This window comes from Calonectris borealis, chromosome 6 (assembly GCF_964195595.1).
Source record: "Calonectris borealis chromosome 6, bCalBor7.hap1.2, whole genome shotgun sequence".
Classification (NCBI taxonomy): Eukaryota; Metazoa; Chordata; class Aves; order Procellariiformes; family Procellariidae; genus Calonectris; species Calonectris borealis.
The window spans coordinates 22,791,707-22,815,149 of NC_134317.1; the positions used below are offsets into that span (position 1 = coordinate 22,791,707).

The 23,443-nt window shown below is 34.8% G+C and overlaps 1 protein-coding gene across 9 annotated transcripts in view; it reads left to right on the plus strand.

Annotated features, from left to right (window-relative positions):
* The window catches only part of UBR3 (ubiquitin protein ligase E3 component n-recognin 3), a 121,401-nt gene that overhangs the window by 67,673 nt on the left and 30,285 nt on the right, over nucleotides 1-23,443 (plus strand). For 8 of the 9 annotated variants that reach the window (XR_012674086.1, XM_075153141.1, XM_075153142.1 and 5 more), the window contains 6 exons: nucleotides 2,475-2,624; nucleotides 3,145-3,278; nucleotides 6,746-6,856; nucleotides 9,076-9,288; nucleotides 10,083-10,219; nucleotides 15,883-15,968. Coding sequence is in view for 8 of the 9 variants with exons in the window: in XM_075153141.1 (XP_075009242.1) it covers nucleotides 2,475-2,624; nucleotides 3,145-3,278; nucleotides 6,746-6,856; nucleotides 9,076-9,288; nucleotides 10,083-10,219; nucleotides 15,883-15,968 (831 nt within the window). In the remaining variant the exon portion in view is untranslated. The remainder of the gene's footprint in view (nucleotides 1-2,474; nucleotides 2,625-3,144; nucleotides 3,279-6,745; nucleotides 6,857-9,075; nucleotides 9,289-10,082; nucleotides 10,220-15,882; nucleotides 15,969-23,443) is intronic. The other variant, XM_075153136.1, reaches the window with a different exon arrangement.

Genomic DNA, 23,443 nt, shown 5'->3' on the forward strand with positions numbered 1-23,443 from the left:
GGTTTGCAGGAAAGAGTCTGTCTCATTTTCAACAGTATTTTGAGTTGAAACATGTTTGTCCTGGTCCTTGACAGTGTAGGTAGATCATGTAGCTGGTGAGGCAGGGTGTGTGGCTTCCAGAGGAGCTCCACAGAGGCAGAACTCAGGAAGGCAAGAAAGACAAGACTGAGATCATTGCTGCATGCACAGCTTGCTTTCTTTTTTCCAGACTGCCACTGATACATTTTTACTTCAGGAATTACGCTGCCAAAATGTATCCTCAAACAAACCATAGCCCAAGTCTTATCTTCCAAAGAAGCTAACAACTAGTTTAAGCCAGTAATCAAGGTTTATCATAGTCCATTCAAAAAGAATTGGGGGTTTTTGGTTGATCGGGTTTTTTTGGTTTGCTTAATTATTTGAGATTTTAAATTCTTGCCGATTTCTCTTACCCATGGATTTTGCATAAGTTGACTTTGTTTTCTTTCACTAGCTCTGGGGGAAATTATTTTATTAGGAAGTCTTCCTTGATGCTAGAAGTTTAGGTCCCTTGAAATTTTATTGTTTGCCAAAGTAGCCTAGCGCTAAATCTAAGTAGTTGTGAAGGAAACATGCATTTGATCATTGAGTTTTAAAATTATATTAGCCTGATTTTTATGTGCCTATTGCATATATTGCCCATAGGCAATAGAAGTATAGAAGCTTATACTGAATTGGTTTGAAACGCCTTTTAAATATTAAGATCTGTGTTTTTTTCTTTAAGGTTAAAATAAGAATTTATGATGAATCAATGGTGTTTTGTAAATTAAATGTTGACTGATTTTGAGGACTTCCATTGAGTTGTTCAAAATCAGATTGACACACTATATTCTCTTACTACACTTCTTAAAAATATTGAATGGATGCATGTTTTATGTTGTATTGACAATATTTTAGAAAAAGATAAGAAGGCTGGAACTCTAGTCATTCTCGTGTCATGTGCTTCTGATACACAGGTATATGTGAGTGTGTGTTACACAGTTACGAGGTGATGTTAAATACAAAAAATAGCTTTAGGGTTTACTTCTTCCTTCTGTGCTACAGTTGCTTCTAGGTTTTCTGGATGTTTGGACTTAAAAAATAAAAAACATTTGCAGTTGATACATTCTGCTTTTTCTTTCATTGTACATCTGACTGCCACTAGATGGTGATAGACGTGTGTACAATATTAAGTGTATGGCAACGAAGATCGGACTTCATTTTCATATGACCCTCAATAACTGACTGGGAAATCAGTAGTTACTAAAACAGTGTAATTTTGATTCTGCCCTATGATTAAGAGCATTGCATGGAGCTTTTCATAGCAAAGAAGGATGCTGCCTGGCATCCAACACACCTCCCCTTATAGCAGCAGGCCTCCTGTGCTGAACTTGTAGTGGACTTTCAGAAGAGAGCAGCTCTCCTAAAAGCAGTTCTGCATGAGGACTGTTGCTGCACTCAAGGTTTTTGGGTTCTCTGTCCAGCACCTTGGCCTACTTAATCAAGGAGATAAAAGGCATGGTTGAAGGTAGGGAGGAAGTGTTTTCCTTTGGAAAAATTATCTTCTAGGAAAGAAACAAAGCACCCTTATATTTTAGGTCAAGAGGCTGATTGTATTTGTTCCTGAGCAGTCGGGAGAGGATCATCTAGTCCTAAGGCCCATTTCTTTCAAGCCAATAAAGAATTCTTACCTTGGATTGTAACATAACATAAAATTGCTTCTATTTTAGTTAGCCCCCTGCCCTGAAACCACCACCACCGTCATGTGAACAAAGCTACATCAAGTGCAATTGCTTCAATACTTTGAAGCTGGTCCTTAGCCTTGAACATTTCTGTCTGTGCACCTAGGAAATAATAATGTGGACCATTAGAAAAAAAGATCTCTGATATGTCTTTTATACAGTAAACGTTAAACTAAACATCTGCTACATAGCAGCAGATTACTTTCTTAATGCACCCCAAATTTTTAAAGATTATCCAAATTTCATATTAAAAAAAATCTTCATTTTTAGTTGCACATTTTATTCGCTTTATCTAAGCATCTTTAAATTATTTCTAAGGTCTCCAGATAAACTTTCTCCTTCAAATTGTTGTTAGAGTCAGTTATGAGCAAATCTGGTTTTAGTAGAGATTCCTATTTGTTGCCCTTCATCTCTCTCTGTTCAGAGTTTTCAATATAGTATCTAATGAAATAGATCTCTGTTTTATAGAAGTTTTAAAGAGATCAAGTTTAATACAAAACTTGAACTAAACGTTTAATTCCATTGGGAATAATTTTGAATATGGGAAAACTTGTACTTTGTCGTGTAGGTGTCTTTCTGTTTGAAGCAGGCAAGGTAAGTTTCAAGTAACGGTCAATGTTTTAGTTGTAGATAAACTAGAGAGATTATTTTGGAGTTTTTTCATCACTACCTCAATGCAGATGCAATTGAGTTTCTTTCCCTCTGTTCAATATCTGTTTTCTTATCCTTTTTTAGAATCTCCAGATGCTGATATTGCCATGGAGGTAGCCACATCAGAACAGCACGTTTCTGAGGCAATATATGATTGTGTTATTTGTGGACAAAGTGGTCCTTCTACTGAAGACAGACCTACAGGGCTAGTTGTACTATTACAAGCATCCTCAGGTATGAATGTATGACTTGTTGGACAAGCAGTGTTTCTGCAGCTTTTAGTATGTGTGCATAAATACTGTTGCGTCTCATGGAGTCTGGAAAAACAGTCTTCCCTTTTTTTGTGGATGTTCCTCCATGAAGCACATGTGTAGGTCTAAGGGTACTGAGAAAATTTTTAAATGTTTGGGAAAAGAGCAAACAGTTTCATTCCCTCCTAGATCCTGTTAGCTTTTGCAAACCCAGCCATATATAATAGACCTGCAGGAAAACAGGTATTGAAAGAAAAAGAAAACAAAATAGCCATCGGTGTATCTATATGTATGTGTGTGTGTGTGTTTGTGTATGTGTATATATACTTTATGTACAAGTGCAAAAGCACAAGTTTCAATATTCAGTTTCTTTAATAATTTTTTTACTGTTTAACATCAACAAAGCACATTGTAGTTACAAACCAGAATTTCCTGACTGTTTTCTTAATTGTTTAGCATATTGTTATCCATTGCATTCTTTATTGCTTCTTTTCTTTATACAGTATTGGGACAATGCCGCAATAGCACTGAGCCAAAGAAACTACCAACTACTGAAGAGGAGCAAATATACCCTTGGGATACCTGTGCAGCACTGCATGATGTGAGGCTTACAACTTTACAGCGATACTTTAAAGATGTAAGTATTTCATATGAACAATACTACCACTTATGAAAAAATTGTGTAAAAAGGTAAATGAAGTTACAACTTAGAGTCCTCCTAGTTTTATTTCTACATTTAGTGAACACTCTTGTCATTTGCAGTAGTTATGAAATGTTTACATTTGATAGAGTCCTTATTTTTAAATAGTGTCTGGCTTTTCCCTAGTTATATTTTTGGCATAGGCATCTAGTATATCTACAGGCTACATAGTCATTAAATATCCATGCAGATGTTCACTAGAAGATATTTCTCAATTCAGTGTGACCACACAATTGAGATGTGTTTCTGCTATCTTAGGTATTACTTTCAAAACACCAGTTTTCTTGTGGCCATTCAGTTACTCTTAATCAGTTAAAAGTATTTTGGGCAGCACAGAGTAAGTGGAAAGAGTTGTTTTAGCTTGTAACAGTTTTCTGAGCCAGTACAGAGAAGGGGAGGATGAGTGGATGGGAAGGAGGGACCAGCAGAAGACTTCACCCTCTCTGCTGAATCCTCAACTTTGCACAACATTACTGAAGTTCAGTTTTACGTTAATTGGTATGTTATTTTATGTTTTGCAGTTCTGTTAGCTGTTCCAAGCAGAGTTTTGCATTGCTTCACAAAGCCACATTACAGCTTTTCATATTTAATTTTGAGAGCCAATTCTTGTTGCTTAACAGGACTTGTTCAGTTGTAGACCTTTGTGGAAGCGCTGCCTGTGACTTTCCTTGCTGGTGTATAAAACAGCCATGTAAGATAGTACATAACTGTTCTGAGAAATCATTCTGGAGGAGAAGAATATGTAACCTATGATCCTAAATTAGCTCCTCTAAACTCGTCCCAGGTGACATACCAGCTGTTAGGCAGATCTAACTAAATAATCAGCCTTTAGAAGCTTTAAAGAGGAAAAACTGTGGCAATTTTTACTCTGACACGATTGCTAGCTTTTTCATAATCTGTCATAATTGATCTGTGATAATTGAAATTTGCCAACTGCAACCAAGCTTGCTTATGTAGAGTAGATTAATTTAGAGTAAATTTAGTAATTGATATAGTTTTAAAAATTGGGCAACGTTTTCAGAACAGCACCTTCTCCTGAGGCAAATATTATACATTTCCTTGCTAGAAAGTACAACTTCTACAGATGTAAGCAGGAAATTATTTCTGAACAAAAGATATTTTAGTTCAGAAAGAATCTGTGGACAAGCTTTTCTTCTTTTAACGTCGATGATGTTTCTTTATTGTTTCAAATAGTTAATGAATATTTTTTCCTACTGAAGTGATTAAAAACATTGAAGCAGTACTGTAGCTTTATTTTTACATGTTTGCATACTACAAAGGGAAGGAGTTCCAAGCAAAATGTTACTCAATAATTTGACTCACTGAAGTGTATATTTCCCTTTCTGTGCAGTGACACTACCAACAGATTAATCTAAAATATACTGTAATGCAATGAGCAAATGCATCCTGCTTTGAAAAATTCCAGTCCTGATTCAAACATTAGTTGAATTAGCTATTTTTGCTTTCAAGTTTCCAGGTCACTACTGTGCTAAAAAATGTCTCTGCATGAAAGAACTAATCCTTAAATCTCTTTTGGCATAAAAATGGAAACATCTGTTAGAGTCTTGAGCGTCTTGTTCAGCTGAGCTAAGCAATAGGAAGTCCTTTTGTTTATCAACTGTGTCCTTCCCAGTAAGTGTCCTTCCTCTAACAACAGATTTCAGGAGGCAAGAGAATAATTTCACTTAGATGTGAAAATTTTAAATTATGAAACATGATCTAGCTTATCCTACTGGAAGAAAAAAAAATATTCAAAATCTACATGCTATATACAGATTGGGCAAAACAGGCCAATTCTGTCCATAGAGATTCCTTTTCTTAGCTGAAATTTGATGCTTGCTGTCAGTCAGGGAGTAGAGTTCTTGCCCGTTAAAGGAAAAATCACCGAAAGTGATTATTTTTAATATGGAGAGGTATGACTAAGGGTTAGGAGATAAAACTTCATATACTAGATTAATAGGACTATTTTCAGAATCACATATACTCTGTAACCAATAACTTGATACAGGTGTGCTCCATCCCAAGCCTATGGCTTGCTTTGGAATCTCCTTTATTTCTGAACTGAAGAATAATAGAGTAAAGCCTTTCTGCAAAGACTTTGGGGTTGGATTTTTTCCTTATGCAAATGCTACTAAGTAGCCTCGTTAAATACATGCAATAAATGATGCTTTTCCTGAACGAAACATTTGTCCTGTGGGGCTTATCCAGGTATATCATACGACCTTACTAATAGTGCAGTCTACTAAATTATGCAGCAACCAGCAGGAGAAAAAGTTTTTCTTGTTCTATGGCCTGAGAGGGTCATAGCACATTATGAATGTCAGGTTGAGGCAAGGTAAATAGGAGCATGTCTTATAGATAGAATTTGTAATTCTGTTTTGACTTCCTGCTCGTACGCAAGAAAAAAAATGAGATGCTAGGACTTCCTTAGAAAATGCAACTATCAGAGTTAGTTACTTGCAGTATCCTGGTTTTGCATCATACATTAAGACCACTTGAGGGTGAGTCTACACTAAAAATGGTTTTCCAATTCTGGTAGCCATAAATCTTCTTCTGTTCTTTAAATGTATTACCAGAGTGTACATTTCAATCTGTGTATGAAATTATTTTTTTGAGAAATGGAGATTTGATAATTAGACTGACTAAGCTAGGTAGCTAGGTCATATAGCTAGGTATTCTGCAAGAGAATTTTCTAGAATTCCTTATCATAAGTTTGCCAGTGGTGACTGTTTTTTCAGTTCATTATTTTCTGGGAACTATCAGTGAGGTAACTTGATTTTTGACATGTGGGCTATAAGTGCAGTCTTTGAATAACGCCAGTGTTTTCAAAACAATCCTAGTATAAAACTCAATTCACTGAACAAGTATTTGTTCTCTTTTCCCATTATGTGTTATATACAATATTGTTCAATAACTCATTAAAAACCCTAAGTGTTTACACTGAATTTTAATAACAGATTGGGGTTTAATTATATAACTGTGATCTTGTTATTTTGGTTACATGCAAAACTGAATTAAATGTATTGGAGCAGTATATTGCCTTTGGACATGGGATAACTTGTACTGTTGGAACAGATGGTAGGTAGAGTTAGAGCCGTCTTCATGCTGTAATACAAGAGGTTCTTTAAAGAAGTCATTATCTTAAGTGACAAGAACTGCAGAAGTTTAACTTAAGTGTTTGGCTCTTTGTTGGAAAGAATAGCATAATGGCAGCCATGTAAGTTTGCAAAAGTAAATACTTTATAAAATAATTTTTTTCTTTATTTCCACAGCATATCTTTTAATTAGATAGCATGCAAATAAAAAGCTATGTATTTTTTAAAATCTTTAAATAAGTTGTGGTAAATACCTTTATAACTTTATATGTACTGTTCTTTTTTCTTACTGTTTTTGCTTTGTTTTAGAGTTCCTGCCTGCAAGCAGTGTCAATAGGCTGGGAGGGAGGTGTTTATGTACAAACTTGTGGTCACACTTTACACATAGATTGTCACAAATCTTACATGGAATCTTTACGGGTAAGTAAAACTAAAGATCATCTTTTTTATTTGCATCTGAACTGTTCTTAGTGAAGTCAATTGGATTTATGCTGTTCAATTAAGAAAAAGAAAGATTGGGTTTACATGAATGGACGATGTTTCTGCTATGTTTCAAGAACTGTAGATACTAAATCTCATATTACATCTTGACATTATTAACAAAAGTACTTTGTTTTCAGTTATTCTGATATATCAGAAAAAAATACTTGACTAAATTAATCCTGTTCTTAAAAAATTAAATCACTGGTTTTGGGGTATTTTTCTTGTGTGCATATTCAGGTAAAGCATTTCTTACATTTTCCATTTCTGTTTCATAGATTTCTATTTTGATGTTTAACGTGTGTTAGAAATTACAGAGAAACAGAAGAAAAAATGAGAGGGGAATTTTACAAATACAAACTTGTGGTTTTGGTTAATTCCTAATATGAAAATTCGGTTACAAAAAGTTAGATTTTTATCTCCAGTTACGTATGGTATATGTTACCTATATACATGCAGTTTAGAGAAATGAGTTAAAATAGTTTAACTCTTGTGAATTACGCTTTTTTTTTTTCCTCCTTGGAAAATACTGTTGGGAAATTACTGCTATACATGGTTTTAAAATACAGTTTGTTAGTCAAACCTCAGAAATTGTTGGCCAGAAAATACATCTTTATTTTCACATGGTCTGAGTAAACAGGGTAGTGGTCCATTGATGTTGTTGGCCTCCTTCGCCCCCCTCAACCTCTTGCAGCCCAATTGCAGATCTTCTGAATGGCACCATAGAATGTTATCACAAGCTCAGCAGTGGTAGAAGCCATTGGATTTTAAGCAATCATTTCCTTCTGTATTATTTAGTGTAATAAAATAAAGACTAAACGGTGACTTCTTGTTGCATATGTAACTGCTTTTTTATTCAAGATGACTTTATGTGATACTACTTTAATTTTATTTTTTCATAAGTTTTGTTGATTTGTTTCCATTTTGAGAAAAACTATGAGCAATGCTTTGTATTTTCAGAATCAGCATTGGTCATACTGTGTAATTTACCTCTAGAGAAGTTGGAAGCCATGCCACCTTTATTGAATCCCATGATGAATTGTTCTTTTCCATATGACTGTAAAGATGTTTTCAGGGGTAACTGTGTCATCAAGATAATTAAGTAAAATCTGGGCTTTCATGGTAGACTCTAATTTTACAGAATTTTGGAAAAGTAGTCTTTTGCATCATATAGACACTGAAGTCCCTTTCCTGGTGGATTCTCACTTAAACTTGCAATAAACTGTTAATTCCATCTCATTGTATTCCTGAAGATTTCTAGATTATTTAAGTGAACTTTTGATCCTAGCATGTATTACTACTACTTAGATGAGTGCATAATAATTTTGACTATTCCTAGCATTCTTAGTACTGAAATAACTTATATAGACTTGTGTTCATCTAGATAAAACACTTATTTTTACATAATACAATCAGAGATCAACATCCAGAAAGGTATGTAAAAGTAGGCCCACCAGAATGCCTCAGCAGTCTGGGCTCATTGCTGAGGTTTAAATTACAGTCACTATTAACTTAGCAGTTCTCTTCTCCCAGGAGGGGGAAACTATTGAGCCAATTCACAAGGCTGAAGCAAGGTTGCTTGCCAGTAACAGGAGTACTCGGGAGATGTCCCTGCTTCCCAAACACATACTTCTGTGTCCATTTTTTGATCCTTCATGATAAAGAAGAAATAATCAGGGGTTTTGTCATGTTTTTTTGTCATGCTGCCCTCCAGTGGCTACTTGATTAGGTTTTTCAGCCTGTACTCCTTCTGAGAAATATCTTCAAATATTTCTCATGACTGAAAATAAAATGGCCTTTTGATAAATTAAAAGATGTTATCAAGGGAGTCTCAAAACTTTATTGGGAATTGCTAGAAAGAGGCAACACATGTGAAATGTTCAAAGTACCCCATTGAAGTATTTCTAGTTTATTATGGGGATATTGTTGACAATGAAGAGTACTTAAAAATTAGGAAAATTAGTTGAGTTGGAGGATTGTAAGATAGTCTCTAGTAGTTAGACCTTTTTCACTAAAATGAAGAGCTATTGCTATTCCAGTTATTCTTTCTTTACATTTTTTGGTTTTAGACTTAGTTCTTTAGCTGTACACCTGAAATATCAAAGTAAAAATTATAATCTTTTGCAAATTTCAACTACATCTTCTTTATTTTCTTTTAGAATGACCAGGTCCTCCAGGGTTTTTCAGTCGACAAAGGAGAATTTACCTGTCCCCTCTGTAGGCAGTTTGCTAACAGTGTTCTTCCTTGTTATCCTGGAAACAATGTGGAAAGAAGCCTTTGGCAAAGTCATAGTAACAAGTGTATGCAAGATCTTGTACAAGAGGTGGAAGATCTTCAAGAACAGCTGGGAACTTTCCCAGTAAGCATCAGTGTAAGGCAGAAAGATCCTTGTTAATTTGCCTCTACCTTTCAGTTTTTACATTATGTTGCATTTGTGACCTCTTAGAAACTTGACAACCTGGGAAACTTCATTTTCTTCTGATATGGAAGATAGCATACTATTTTTTTCCTATCAAGAAATTTAAAATATTTACAGCACTTACTGCATTACCCTACTAAAAGTAAACAATTAAAAAGCTGTGACAAAATGTGATTAATATAGTCTTTTTATGGAGTACATTTTCACTTCTCTCCATAGTAATTTACATAAAATTCATTTATCATTTCTTTACAATGTAAAAACACCAATATCCTTGTAACTGGAAGCTATTTAAAGAATGTCCATTAAGAACATTTTAAGGTATGGATTATTTGTTTTACAGAAAGAGCAGTTTGCAGATGCTCATGTATTACAAAGCTTCATGAGGTCTTTCTGAATGATAGAATTAATTCTATTAAATTTTGCTAGCCTTCCAGTCTTGACGGAGATACTTTGTGTTATTTTCATGTACTTGTGCAATGCAAATATACTTCAAAATAATGCAAGCAGTGAGATTCTTGAACTTAGGAGATGGACAAAAGAGTTATGTTTTCATATTCAGAACAAATCAGAATAACTTTCATAATATTATGACACTTCTGTGAGACAGAATATTGGCTTTTAATGCATATTTTTCATAAGCTGCAAATGTGTTTTTATAAATATGAAAGTGCTATGCTTTGTGATAAGCTATTGCATTTCTTCAGGTAAAATTAACTAATCTTCTTGTGTGTCTTTGTTCATAGTCTGAAACTAATCTCAGTAAAGAAATGGAATCTGTAATGAAAGATATAAAAAGTACCACACAGAAGAAGTATACAGATTATAGTAAGAGTCCTGGATCACCTGACAATGATTTTCTGTTTATGTATTCAGTAGCCAGGTGGGTATGTTTTTTCTTTTTTTTTTTTTTTCCATTTGTGTTTCTCACTAATGGTATTACTGACCAGATAGTTTTCTTCTTTAAAAAAAAATTTAAAAATTTTTCCATCTTTTCCAGAAAGTACTTTTTGAGTACTTAGTACATCAAGGTTACATTTTCTGATTTTCATATGCAGGCATATGCAAGATGGAAAGATGTGCCTTTCAGTTCATTTTTAGTATATGCAGCAGTGGCACAAAACCTGGAGAACATTTTGTCTTCTGCTTATTTAGTTTTCTTCTTTATTCAAGGTTTTGCTTTCCATATATCAAAATTTTATGTTGAATTTCTTTTTCTACCTTCCTTTCCCAAACTGTCTTCTACTAGTATTAGCAGAATGAGATTGTCTACTACTATTAGCAGAATGAGATTATTTCTATATTACTGCCATATTGCTGGTTTTTTAAATCACAGGGTGTTTTTAATCTCTCTGTCAGACATTAGTTTTGTTTACTTAAACAGGGATCACAGGGGAAAGGAGAGGAGAGGAAAGGAGGAGTCTTTTCTACATCAGCAACCAGGAATCTCTCTTCATGTGAATAAGACTTCTAAATAAGTGTCAAAACTACCAGCATTTTCTCTGTGATGTTTGATTCCAGTTTTATAGCTGTCAGTGTTCACAGACACCATCTCCAAGAAAATAAAACAGTCCCTCTTTCCATCTGTACCATTAATGTTAAGATGCTCTTAATGGTTAATTTCTTCAGATTTACTGTAATGTGCAGGGTTTTCCCATAAGAAGTTGTTGAAATACTCGTTAAGCAAATAATTTTGTAAACTCTGACTTACTGAGGCCTGTAGGGAAGGTGCTGACTGCAGAGAAAGTACAAGCATACAAATGATATCATCCAGTAGCAGTTTTTACTGCAGTTTCATAAACTCTGGTTGCTGAGTGTCTTTAGTATACAAGCAGTGGAAATATTCAAGACTTGGCTCGGCAGAACTCTGGATAATCAAATCTAAGGTTCAGCTTTTGACAGAAGGTTGGACCATCTGATCTCCAGAATTCTCTTCCAACCTAGATTATTGTTTCTATTAAAAGAAATATTTTCTGTATTCTTTAAGAGTATCTTAACTGTGCCTTGATTAATAAGAGCAATTAAATTTTATACATAGCAAGTTAAAAGATTATTCTGTATTACTTTAAGCGGTATATACTATACAAGGATAAATAATGTTGAGATTTTTAGCAATGATGTGTTTGGTCAATACAATTTAATATCCTTCAAAAAATACCAAGGACTCAAAATTAATGTTTCACATATAAAAGTATGGTTTCTTATAACCATAACTTGACATGCCATTTAAGGTACAAAAATGGTGTTATAATATATTTCTGGGTGTAATATTACATAATTTAAAAAATGCTAGCTGAACATATTTTAAATATATCTATAGTTTATGATTTTTATATTAACACCCTAAGCCCAAGAGTTTTGTTTTCATTCCGAGAATTAAAAATACCTCAAACCAGAACAGCATTTCATTGCTGTCTGCACTGCTGGAGAGAGAAATCATGGTTGACCACTAAGATTAGGATATCCACCTGTACTTATTGTGACCTCTTCTTGTTAGGTTAGACTGGTGTCAGCAATTTTCCATTTATCCATGGCTGAAGGATTTCAGGTGTTGTTACCATAAGTCGTAAGATCACTTATGAGGGTGCCTGGCAGATCAGCTACAAAATGGTTAATTTCTCTTGCCTTTCAATTCAGCAATCCAGATTTACAGGCTTCTACTACTTGATAATTGCATAAGAACTACAGGTTAAAAAAAATTAAACTTTTAGAAAGACATTTTAATTTTAATAGAACCTTACAGTTTGTATTTATGGAAATAAATATGTAAGTGAGCTGGTCATCTCCCAGACCGAAAGAGTTTTCTTTGTATGATTTTAGTATGTTTTGTTAAAGAATCCAAACAGTGGACTATCTACAACTTAAATGACAGACTGAAGTAACTTGCTTTCTGGAAGTTATTCCTGTCATTCAGCCTGTTTCTTCCTTAATTCCATCAAATTCTTTTTGAGGTAATGATATCCTTGTGTTCCTTACCAACCAGTTACCTTTGAGCATTTCTAGTCTCGTGTATTCTGAAACATTTCATTGTTTTTGGTCAGACCATGTACAGCTGTTATTCATTTCTTCCTGGTATTTAATCTAACATACAGATAAAGTGGTCAAGATGATAAGTAGCCCCTGTTTAAATAAGCATTTCCATGCAATGATATTTTTATTGACTCCATATATTTGCAAGTGAATTAAACACTTTTAATCTTCTTAGAAGTCATGTTCCATTTTCAATCAGAAAATGACATCATCTGCAGTCTTCTTAAAAGGTGCTAGTTTACAGCTGGAGTCCAGCTTTGAAGTGGATTTCTGCGTGCTGGAATGGGAATACTACTGGTTAAACAAGATGTAGCCACTTGCCCCAGCTTATCCTTTCTGCTTCAGGAAAACGGGCACTTTCTTCACTTTTGCTTACCCAGAGAGATGTCACTGGTAGCAGAGAAAAGAAATTACAAGCAAATTCTCTGCCACCTAGTTAGTGGGAGAGCTAGCCCCTGTCTCTTTTCCTAGCAAAAGAGGCACTCAGAGTCTTGGCATCCTGATTTGCATGCACAGCTGGAGAAGCAGCTCCTTAGCTACCTCCCCCTTTCCCTACAGTCTTACCTTGTTAAATTTATGCCCTTTTCGTATGCATCCCTCCTTGTCTTTGCTGACATTTATGAGATTAGTATAGTGTGTCATTCACAAATCATGTGTGCCTAGCTTTAATTTTCATAGCTCCACATTCATAGCATTGATGACTGTCATTTGTGGCAGTATCTTGGAGGACTGTTTCTGTATTGCATAGCAATAGGTCTCGTACTTTTGTTGGCTGTGTAAACAAAGCTTTTGGTTTTGCTGTTAGGTATGTATAGACTCATAAAGAACCTCGTGTTCTTTCCTTCCAGTCTGCGTCTCAGTATCTGGGTTTTTTCATATATACGTTGTCTTTGTAAAGTGAAGTGGAAAAAATGGTAGTGCTTAACTTGATTCTTGTGTCCCAATAGAAAGAGGAGGTCCATCCAAATATGTTCTCTTTCTGGAAAGGGCATTGCATTTTTACTTCCCCCTACTCTGTCCTGATATGAATTCTGAGAAATATGCAATCATCTTCCCCGCCCCCAAGATGTTCCTTTAATGAAAGCCCACAAGAAGAGATGAAGTAGGGCTGTTTTTTAATCGGGAGTCTGTATAGCTGAGCAAAATCCATCTTCTCAGTTTTTTTTTCTGTGAGTGAGGAAGATAAAGCCAGTGTTCTACAAAATGTGTTGCTCCAATGAATGACACCAAGATTTCTAGATAGAGGAAACAGTCACTCATATAGATTTTCTTTCTCCTTCTCTTTCCTTCACGTTGAGAGCACTGAGATAGCTTTCAGAGACCACTGTGTTCCACGCTTCTACCAGATCCCCCAAGTTTTTCTTCATTGATGGGAGAATAGGCACTGAGAGCTCTACATGTCTTCAGTAGAGGGCAGATGGTACTCAGATCCTCAAGGTAGAAGGGAGTTTGAATTAGGGAGGAGATACACTAGTCTCTTTCAAAAATGACTTAGGGCTGTACCTGATGTAGAACATTTTATAAAGGAGAAGTGTTCAGTTTCACAGAAGATGCTTTCTCTGCTATGCACTTAATGCCAAAGTTTAGGTATGCTTTGAAAGAGATGTCTTTGAGGAAAAGGCTAATATTTATGTTTCCAAGAAAGCTGAACTATAAGCTGCTGTCTTTGAGGAGCTGGAGGCAATGAAGAAGTGTGGGAGGTGAGAGCTGGTATAATATGTGTGATGGAGTATGTTTCCAGAAATCTCTCCCCATACATTCCTTACAGCAGAAAGTACTATGTAACACCTCATACGTATGAAGAAGAGTTTTTTTCAGAATTGTCCCTGAGGTTTGTTTTATAAAACTGTACATATTTCTTGGTGAAAGGGAAATTTAAAATTCTAGATCTAGAAAGTTGTTCTTAGACATTCAGGTAGTGGTTTTGATTTAAATCTTAATCGTCTTGGTTTTAATGGAAGACTGCCATTAATTTTGTTCTACAAATTAGTTATCAGAAGGTTTGTAGAAATAAAACATACTGGTTTTCTTTATATTCCCATGATGAACTAGCACATGCTGATCTACAGTTGCTATTTTGTCCACTAATATGAAATCCCTGTCCCTGCTTCCTTGCTGGTAGATTTTTAGAAGTTCAGTGAGCACTGCAAATTGCCTGAAGAGTGGAAAATTCCCCTGTCACACAGATGCCCTTATCAGCAGCGACCAGATGGAGCTCTGAGCCGGCACATTATCAATGTTAAATTGCTTTTTCTGAGTAGAGAGGATTAAAGCATTCCTTCAGAAATGGGTGGCATAAGCTGCAAACTTAGGAAAAGTAATATTCTGAAATGTTACTATTTTAAAAACACATGAAAGTAGCTTAACAAACACTGCATATCAAAAATGTATTATTCTTTCAAGCTGATGGAGCTGAAATTCTTAAAAAATAGTTTGTTTTGAATAAAATAGTCATCCTGTAGTTTCTTCTTAAATACGTGTGTATGGGTGGGTGTGTGTTCTTAGCTTAGATACATTATGTGCCTAAAATTCTAGAATAAGTTTTAATATGTATTCGGTCGCATTATATTGAACCTAAAATTGTTTGATTTTTAGTTAAAGGACAGAATATGTTTAGACTGAGCTTTGCAGTTTGGATTAAATTAGCAAAATAACATTTCAGAATAATAGAATTACATTCCTTTATTTTAATTAAAGGAATGTATGTTGACTTATTAAAACAAACTCTTGGAGAACATAACGCAAATTGTTTGCTCCAAGTCTTGGGTGTAAAAGATAATGCAGTACTGAAACATCCAATTCCAAAATTAAACAAAGCTATCGACTTTGGCCTAAACAATTGGTGCCTAAGTATCAGATTACAATAATACTAAGAAAGAAAGCATCAGTGTGACATGCAGAGATTTAGTGACACAACTCCTATTTCATACTAATGAGCTGCAGTGAATACCAGTGTTTCATGCAGAATTAACCTCCAAGGCTTTTATTAACTAACTTATCTACAAAGGTCAGTGCTTCCATTATAATTTAGTCTGTTTTCATACTTAGTTACTTGATAGCATATCCATTGTACTGTCTGTTTGTTTAAAGCAAAACAAAAGCCCTGCCAATAAAGAGGACACTTTTTAGACATACCCGATTCATTGAAATTTAGCCAATCTGTACGTTGTCTTTTCAGATTTGCACATAAATTCCCTTATTATCAAGGAGTTGTGTGTGCATACAGAAAAAAGCAGAATTAACATTTTTTTATTCTTCGGTCACAACTGTAGAAGCTCTCTTAATATAGTACTTGCTACTCAAAGTACTTAAAATCACATATGGCAATATCTTGAGAAAGTTTGTTTTATTCTGAGTCATATTCTGGCAGTATCTCACACTAAAGGTCAGTTCACAGCATTCTTTTATTTAGTGTACACTGGGAGTTTGTGTACGCTGGGAGTTTGTGATGACTTTTGTGTCCACAGAAGCTTGAATAATGCTGTTCCATTCAACACTGTTACATTTTTCTTGCAGAACAAACTTGGAACTTGAGCTGGTCCATCGAGGAGGCAATTTATGTTCAGGAGGTGCAAGCACAGCTGGGAAAAGATCATGTTTAAGTAAGTTTCACGTTATGAAGTGCAATATAAGTTATTAGAATATTGAATGAAGATATCTAGTTCTTTCTAACATTTTCTAAATTATGTCAACTTTGTTCTTTTAAGAACCTTTTTTTCTGCCATAATGAGTCGTTGGTTTTTGTTGCAATTGGAGAAATCTGTAATCTGTAATTTGCACAAACTATTCATTAGAGCTGTTCATATGTTGTGAGTATAATCTATTTAGAGTTCAATCGTCATAGTATCCATGTAATATTTTTTATGAGTAAAACTAGAACTATTTTAAGGATAGAGCAGGAAAGCTTTGTTTCACCCTGGCGGCTGCTAGTAATAGTAAAGAAATTTGTTTCTCTGAGTGCCAGTGTAGCTCATGACTAGGTCTTATACTTAGAAATCTGCAGCTATCATGTCCCATGTCTTTAATTTCCCTAGTTCTTTCTCTGACATGACAGTTTTGCAAATTTTCTTTGGTAGAAACTCTCAAATCTTCATTGTTCTGAAACCTTTAATGTTTGGCAAATAAAGCACTTCTGGTGGACAGAAGTGCTTTTTTTCTTAACATAAAATCTTTTTATCTTTTTCTGGAATATAAACTGTTAGGAATGAACATTTTCTTTTATCAGGAAAAATTGGAAAGCCTGCCAGAATACTACTACTACTAATGCTTGTTTAAATCAAGCTTATGCAGCAGTAGCGACAGATTCAATAGTAAAAATGTCAGAAAGCTTGGGCCCACCTCTGCCTTTTGGTACATGATTTGTGGGTGATGCTTTCCTCACCATTTGAGGTGATGAGCCACCAAAGAAATCCCATCATGTGCTATGCTGTCCACATCCTCTCTAAGATAAAAGCCTTCTTTTACTGCCAAGAAATGTAGTTAAATTGATTTCATTCATGTGTTGTCATTTGTGAAAAGTACTTTTAAACCCTAGTGCACATTGTCTCTCTCCACCAACATTACCTCCCTTTCCCAGCAGAGCAAAATACCTGAAAAATGCATGTGTTAAAAGGACATCACTAGATCACTGTTTGGAAATTTGAAGAATTTAATAAAATCAGGACTCTACAGATAGTTTCTGCTTGGATTACGATATATTTTTAATTGTATGCTCACCTAGTAAGATGGACACTTACTTCCTGAATTTTAGCAACTTACTGGATGCGTTACCTATTTCACAGGCATGTTATTTGGAAGACGATGATGAGCAGCTCAGGGCAGAGATTTCAGCTTAAAATATTGAAATATTTAAAGTGGAGAAATGCATAATGACTTTACACATGATGAGAGTGTACCCCTGTTTTCACATGGCTTTAGTAGCCATACAAGATCTTTATAAGTCTTGACATTTTAAAGTTTAGAAGAATGTGTGCGGGGAGGTGGCCTGTAATCTGTAAGGTCATATTTTTATCTTACTGATAGTTTTTCAAAGTCAGGAGATTTCAGCTTTTTTTTTTTTTTTAAAGATAGAAGTGGAATGAAATACATTCATTACATGTTAAAACACTGAAATGTTTGATGTCATATCAGTATTAAATTTGAACCACCAGAGTGCTGGGCATCTTCTTTGGTGTATATCTGTATAGCTCCATTGTTTCTATTTGAACTTTATCAGTTGACACCAAGGCAGGAACTACCTCAAAGTTGGTTTTGTTTGTTTGGGGTTTTTTTTAAGAAAAAAAAGAAGAAAGAAAGAAAAAAATTCCACCAAGCTGAGGCCTGGTGGCTGACACTAAGTGGTTTGTGTAATACATTATTTAATTTTTTTCTTATACTTACCACACCATCCCTTCAACCTCATCTTGCATGAAGAAGGGCTCTTACATACTTAGGACCTGATTTTAAAAAGAAGCATACCTTCTGCTGACAGCCAGTGAAAAGATCAGTCAGGATTTTTAATACATACTCCTCAAGTCTTGAAGTGCATGGAGAATACTGTAATCATTGGAGAAATTTCTTTTTGGAGAATTACAAAATTGGAAACGATATATGGAGGACGTATCTCCACTGGAGAATTGTCTTATTCTGGATTGTTACTTCAACAACAAGACAAGACAAACCTAAGTCCTGTTTAAATTCATATATCATACTTACCTATTTTTCCAGCACTTTTACTATTTTGCCATTAACTGTGTCTCAGAAAATGAACCAATGTTGTCTGTTCATCAAAATAGATTACTGGAACAAACTAAACTTATAGAAAGTTGAAGATACTTCTCACACTTGAGAAGTCTGGAAATCGTCTTCTTAACGAGAAGCTTTAAGTAAGATTACATCAACTATTGCTTTTAAAAATAAGTGTTAGTTTACAACTATTGCTTTTAAAAATACAAAACTTTAAATGTTTGTGAAATACATCACTTCTTGGTAGCAGCAAATCCGTTGTTAAACTGTGCATTAGTTGTCTATACAAAAAGTAAAATAGCCCAATAAGGAAAACTTTGTTTTAAATCCTTGTCTTCAGAATTGTCTATATATTTAGAGGGAAGAAATTTTTTTCCCCCATGATGTGATTCGGCTGTTTTCATGTACTTGCACACAAGGGCTTAATCTGAAATTGGTATAGTATTTACTGTAACTGAAAAATGTGTTGATGATCTTTTTTTTTTTAACATGATAACATTTATTGATTTTTTTGTTTGTTTCTACTTATAATATATTGCATTTTTTGTTTACTATAATATTTTTCTGTTCCTTTCTTAAATTGTTGTGTAATTTTGCTTATTGAGGGTGTTGTACATGGAAATAGTGCTTTTTCCGTTAGCAGTTGCATTACTTTGAGGATTCTAGTGCATATTTCTGAAGAAGGGGCAGGGACAGCATTTAAACATAATGCACCTGCTTTTTGTACACTTTTGGGTAGAATGGGAAATTTTCTTATTTAGATCTAAATCAGTCATGTTGGTGTTTTTAATATCTATCTTGCGCTTCAGAAAAATTGAAGAAGGCCTTTAAAGCTTTGAGGTGAAAGGCGCTATGTATATGAATGTGGTGTTGTTTTAAACAGCATGGAGACATAAATGTCGTCTATTGATTGTTAAAGTGTTCACATGCTGGTTATGTTCTATATTGGTACTTATTTTGTAAAATTGTTACGTAGCAAACTAGTCATATTTAATCTTGCATTACAGTGGACTCATTTTTAATGGAAGGTAATGGAGTTCTCCTAGAACAGACCTGTACAGTACTTCCATTTAGTATTGGACATTAAGCTAAATATGACTAGTGGGAGCAGAATTAGTTTTCCATATATAGCAGCATTTATTTTCACTAAACCATTATATGAGTTTCCTTCATTGCCCCTTCCATGCCGTGGTGCATTTAGAGATAAAAAATTGCAGTTCTTTAGAAACATGTTCTATAATAGATTTTATTACCTTTCCATACTAATTTCTTTTTCCAAAAGGTAATCCTGTTTTTAAAGTTTCATTTGAAATGTACCTTCAACTTCTTCATTGTCTTATGCGGTGAGGAAGGAATGATTTTGAAAATCCATACCCTATCTAGAACTTGAATACTCTTTTGTTGAAGTGGTGCTTGTACAGTATTGAAACTGCTTTTGTTTTTTAAACGTCACTCGTGTCAAGACCAGCAGAAGTAATCTAAAATATAACCCGGTTTTGTTTTTCATATGTGTGAGATAATGAAGTGTCTCTCTTGTGATTAAGCATACCACTCTGTATTAGTCTTGTAACAACTGTAAAGTTTGGTGATTAGATATTGCAGAAAACAGAATATGTTGTCCCAGGTGAGCTGTTACAGCAGCAAATGTCAGGGAAGATGGTGGGAACAAATAGGTCAAGAGCTGGTTTAGTAGATTGCACCATGATGGCAGCTGCTTTTGGGAAGTAAAATTAAGAATGATTAATGTAGCTGTTAGTGTCAGTGATTGAGTCTGCACGAGAAGAATGATGAAGAAAATTTGGCTATAAAATTGCCATTTTAAGGTTTAAAGTTTTCTATGTGTGTTTGCATGAGTGTGCATTACTAAACAGTATGCAACCAAAAATGCAAAGAGAGTCCTATTTACTTATTACTTAAAAATCAAGGCCTATTTTAAGGACCACGTTACAGTTTTACAGTCTATGACCTTGAAAATTCTCTTGGGTTTAGGGGATAATTATGATATATAACAATTGTACAGGTCTTATTTCTCTAAGATCTAATGATTTGCTTTTTGTTTTCATTGTTTTGTATTTATAGAACAGCTTCAGAACACAATATTAAGGCTGAATAATTAGGACTTCTCTGTGCAGCTTTTGTATCTCTCTTTAACTAGTGTATATGTGTTTTCCTCTGTCATTGTTACTCTGGTAATCTTGCAATAGTGGGTGAACAATTCCACAAAATTTAAAAGTTATCTATAAATTAATTTATAATCTAGTCCTTTCTTCCTTTTAACTTTTAAATAGTTATTTTTTCTTTCTTTCTGGCTGCTTTCTTTTCTTTTTTTCTTTTTCCCTTTGTAATAAGGATAGGATTAGGGTTTTGGGGGGAAGGATTAAATATTCTATCACCTTGTCCTCTGCCTCCAGTGTCCTTGTATAGGAGCTCCTTATCCTTACACTTCCCACAGATAGCAGAGTCTGGCACTTCAGCATCTACTGCATTAATTGGAAAGGACATTAATTTACAAGTGGACATCAAAAAAGTATTTAAGACTTGTGTAAGCTCACCTTAAATAAAATGTCCAGCACTTTCATAACTTCTGTGATGGTTCTAACCATTGAGAAACTGTATTGTTCCACTGGTTTTTTTGGGTGGTTGTGTTTTTTTTTTTTTTCCTCCTCTTGTTCGTTTGAAGCTTGTGTTTTGCATTTGTACATGGCTCAGCGGTGTCATCTGTCTTAATTATGATGTTAGTATCCGTTTAATCAGTGCTTTTAGTGTTTTTGTGAGCACAGAAAGTCATCTTGACATGAAGCATTTTCTAAGCTCTTCATGCTCCTTCTGTATCAAATTTTTCAACCACGTTGATAGTAATGGCTGTCTCCATTTTATCAATATGGCCAGTGATCCTTGGAACCACCAAGTACGGTTCATTCCTGTAGGAAGAAGAACCTAGTTCTTTTTTGAATTGCTCAGTTCCAACAGTCTCCTTCCTGTAATCTATGAATGTGAATATGGTTGCAAAGATTCCTACCCAGCTCTCTGCAGCAGAAAATAAAAAGAATAAAAGTAGTTTTCAGGAATGCTTTTTGCCTTAGTACAGTGGGTTTCTGTGGTTGGTTTGGTTTGGGCTTTTTGGTTTGGTTCTGTGGTTTTTTGTTTTGTTTTATTTTTTAGTTAGGAGCTGGCAATCTGCAGATCTTTGGTGCCCATCCTTCATGCTAACTTTGGAAAAGTAGTTTTTCTTACCAACAGATGATCCTATTTCCTAAAAGCTTGGTATGCCATTCGTACCTAGCATGGGAAAGGCAAAGATAGATACCGTTAGAATTCTATTGCTAAAGTTGATTTCATACACTGGCAAGTTTGGTGTTGAGGATAATTAGCTGCTTCATCACCAATTAAGGCTTAAGATTTTGTAAAGACTATTCATGTCTTAATGCCTTAATAGGCTTTTCCTGACCTTCACATTTTTTTTCTTCACTGATTCCAATCTACTGGATCAGTGATGAATGGGAAGAAGCTGTCAGCACATCTTTGCAGCTGCTGTTGCTAAGTGGACTATATAAATCTCTACAAGGAGAAAAAAATTCCTCAATCTCCTTATTAACAATCAAGTCCCATCTGGTTGTATCAAGTGTTTTTTGTTACAATCTACATTCTTCTTGATAGTCCCAGCAAACTTTGGGAGAAGAAGGGTGTAATGTCTCTAATCTGGTAAGATCTTCACACAGCAGCTGAGGCAAGAATGTTTTCAATTCCACTTTCGGTGAACTGCTGTGTCACTGTGTTTGGTGATCTTTTGACATTGTAAATATGAATGCTGATTTATAGAATGAAAAAAGAGAAGACTGGATCAAAGTAGAGATTTTCATGACAGCAGTATGTGTTATTTACATCGTTCTAAAACATAAATATGAGAGAGACTGGGGAATAAACACGTCATCTAGACTTTTGCAAGCAAAACAAAGTCAGCTAATTCCTTAATTTTCTTTGTCATCATTATTATGGCACATTGCTATTCATTGCAGAAGTGAAATCAATCACAGAAAAAATCCTCTGATTTCAACTTTGGTTATTTGAGAGTTGTGTTTGCAGTCAAGAGACTGGAAAAAAGAAAGAAGAAAAAAAGGCTGCAAAACTCATGTAGAAATTTGGGATCACTTTGGCTAAGACCAAGCCAAGATTACTAGTGGGATCACAACTTAGACCTGCATGTAGCTTCCTGAATCACTCATTTTTGTCAGTTCAGTACAGCATTTTTATAAGTTCTGCCATTCATCTATCAAATCCCTATCTGGTCATCTCTCTGAATCTAGGCTTCTTTTGTGCTGTGCGTACCACGCTAGACATGAAAAGAGCTGTGAAATCACCTTTATAGACTCCTGCTTTATGCACTTTGGCATAGCAGAATATTTTTTAAGAGCTTTGTCAACATCTGTAAAATCAGTGTGCTTTAATACTAAAAATAGTAAAGAATGCAGCTGCAGGTGCTAGTGGATAGGCAGTGTGGATATGTAGACAAAATACCCATTATCTTTGTTTTTTGAGAGGAGCAGCATTAGAACACTTCCCCTAATAGCTTCAGTTCCAGTGCAAAGACGGGGTCTTATCCTTTGAGTGGCCCTTTTGTAAGTACTGATTCCAACTGAGTTTATTGCTCCTCTCTCACAACAGGATAACCCTGAGAGGTGGAGCTGGTATTGGGAGAGTTGAAAAGAATGTACCAAGAGCAGCAGCGTATGGAACAATAGATTTATTTTTGTAATTTTTAGAAATGGAATTAGGAAGGCTAATATGAATCAAAGTTAAAGCTAATGTCTAACTGCTAATCTAGATGATTCTATTAAGTGTTTTATTAAGCTTTACATGTATTCTGTGAAAACAAAGACCATCTAAGTGGTTGGGAGAATTGCAACAGCGCTGCTTCAATGTAGATAATATTTGAGTCATACGAACATGTTCTAAAGCCAGTAATAATCTTGCCCACTTAAATGTCTAAATCTTGGAATCCTGCCAAGCCTCTGATGACTTGCAGCAGTAAGTTATATTGTGCATTCAAATTTTGTGATTTTTATATTTATTCGATTTAACTGGATGCAGCCTGTCTCAAATGTTATGAAGTTATTAGGAGAGGAGGACCATATTCAAATTCTTTTCACTGTTTACTTCTCATGATTTGTTATCAATAAACCTGTAATACTCATTTTGTTGTGACTTCATAATTACCATTCTTTAATTTTGTTGCTGCTGTGCTTTCTAAAATTAATATTCTCCTACCAAATTTTGTTAAGAATGTTAATTTGGAGACTCTGAGCTACACTCAGATCCTGTCGTTCCCATTTGCAAAGGTGGCTGTCCTGGGGAG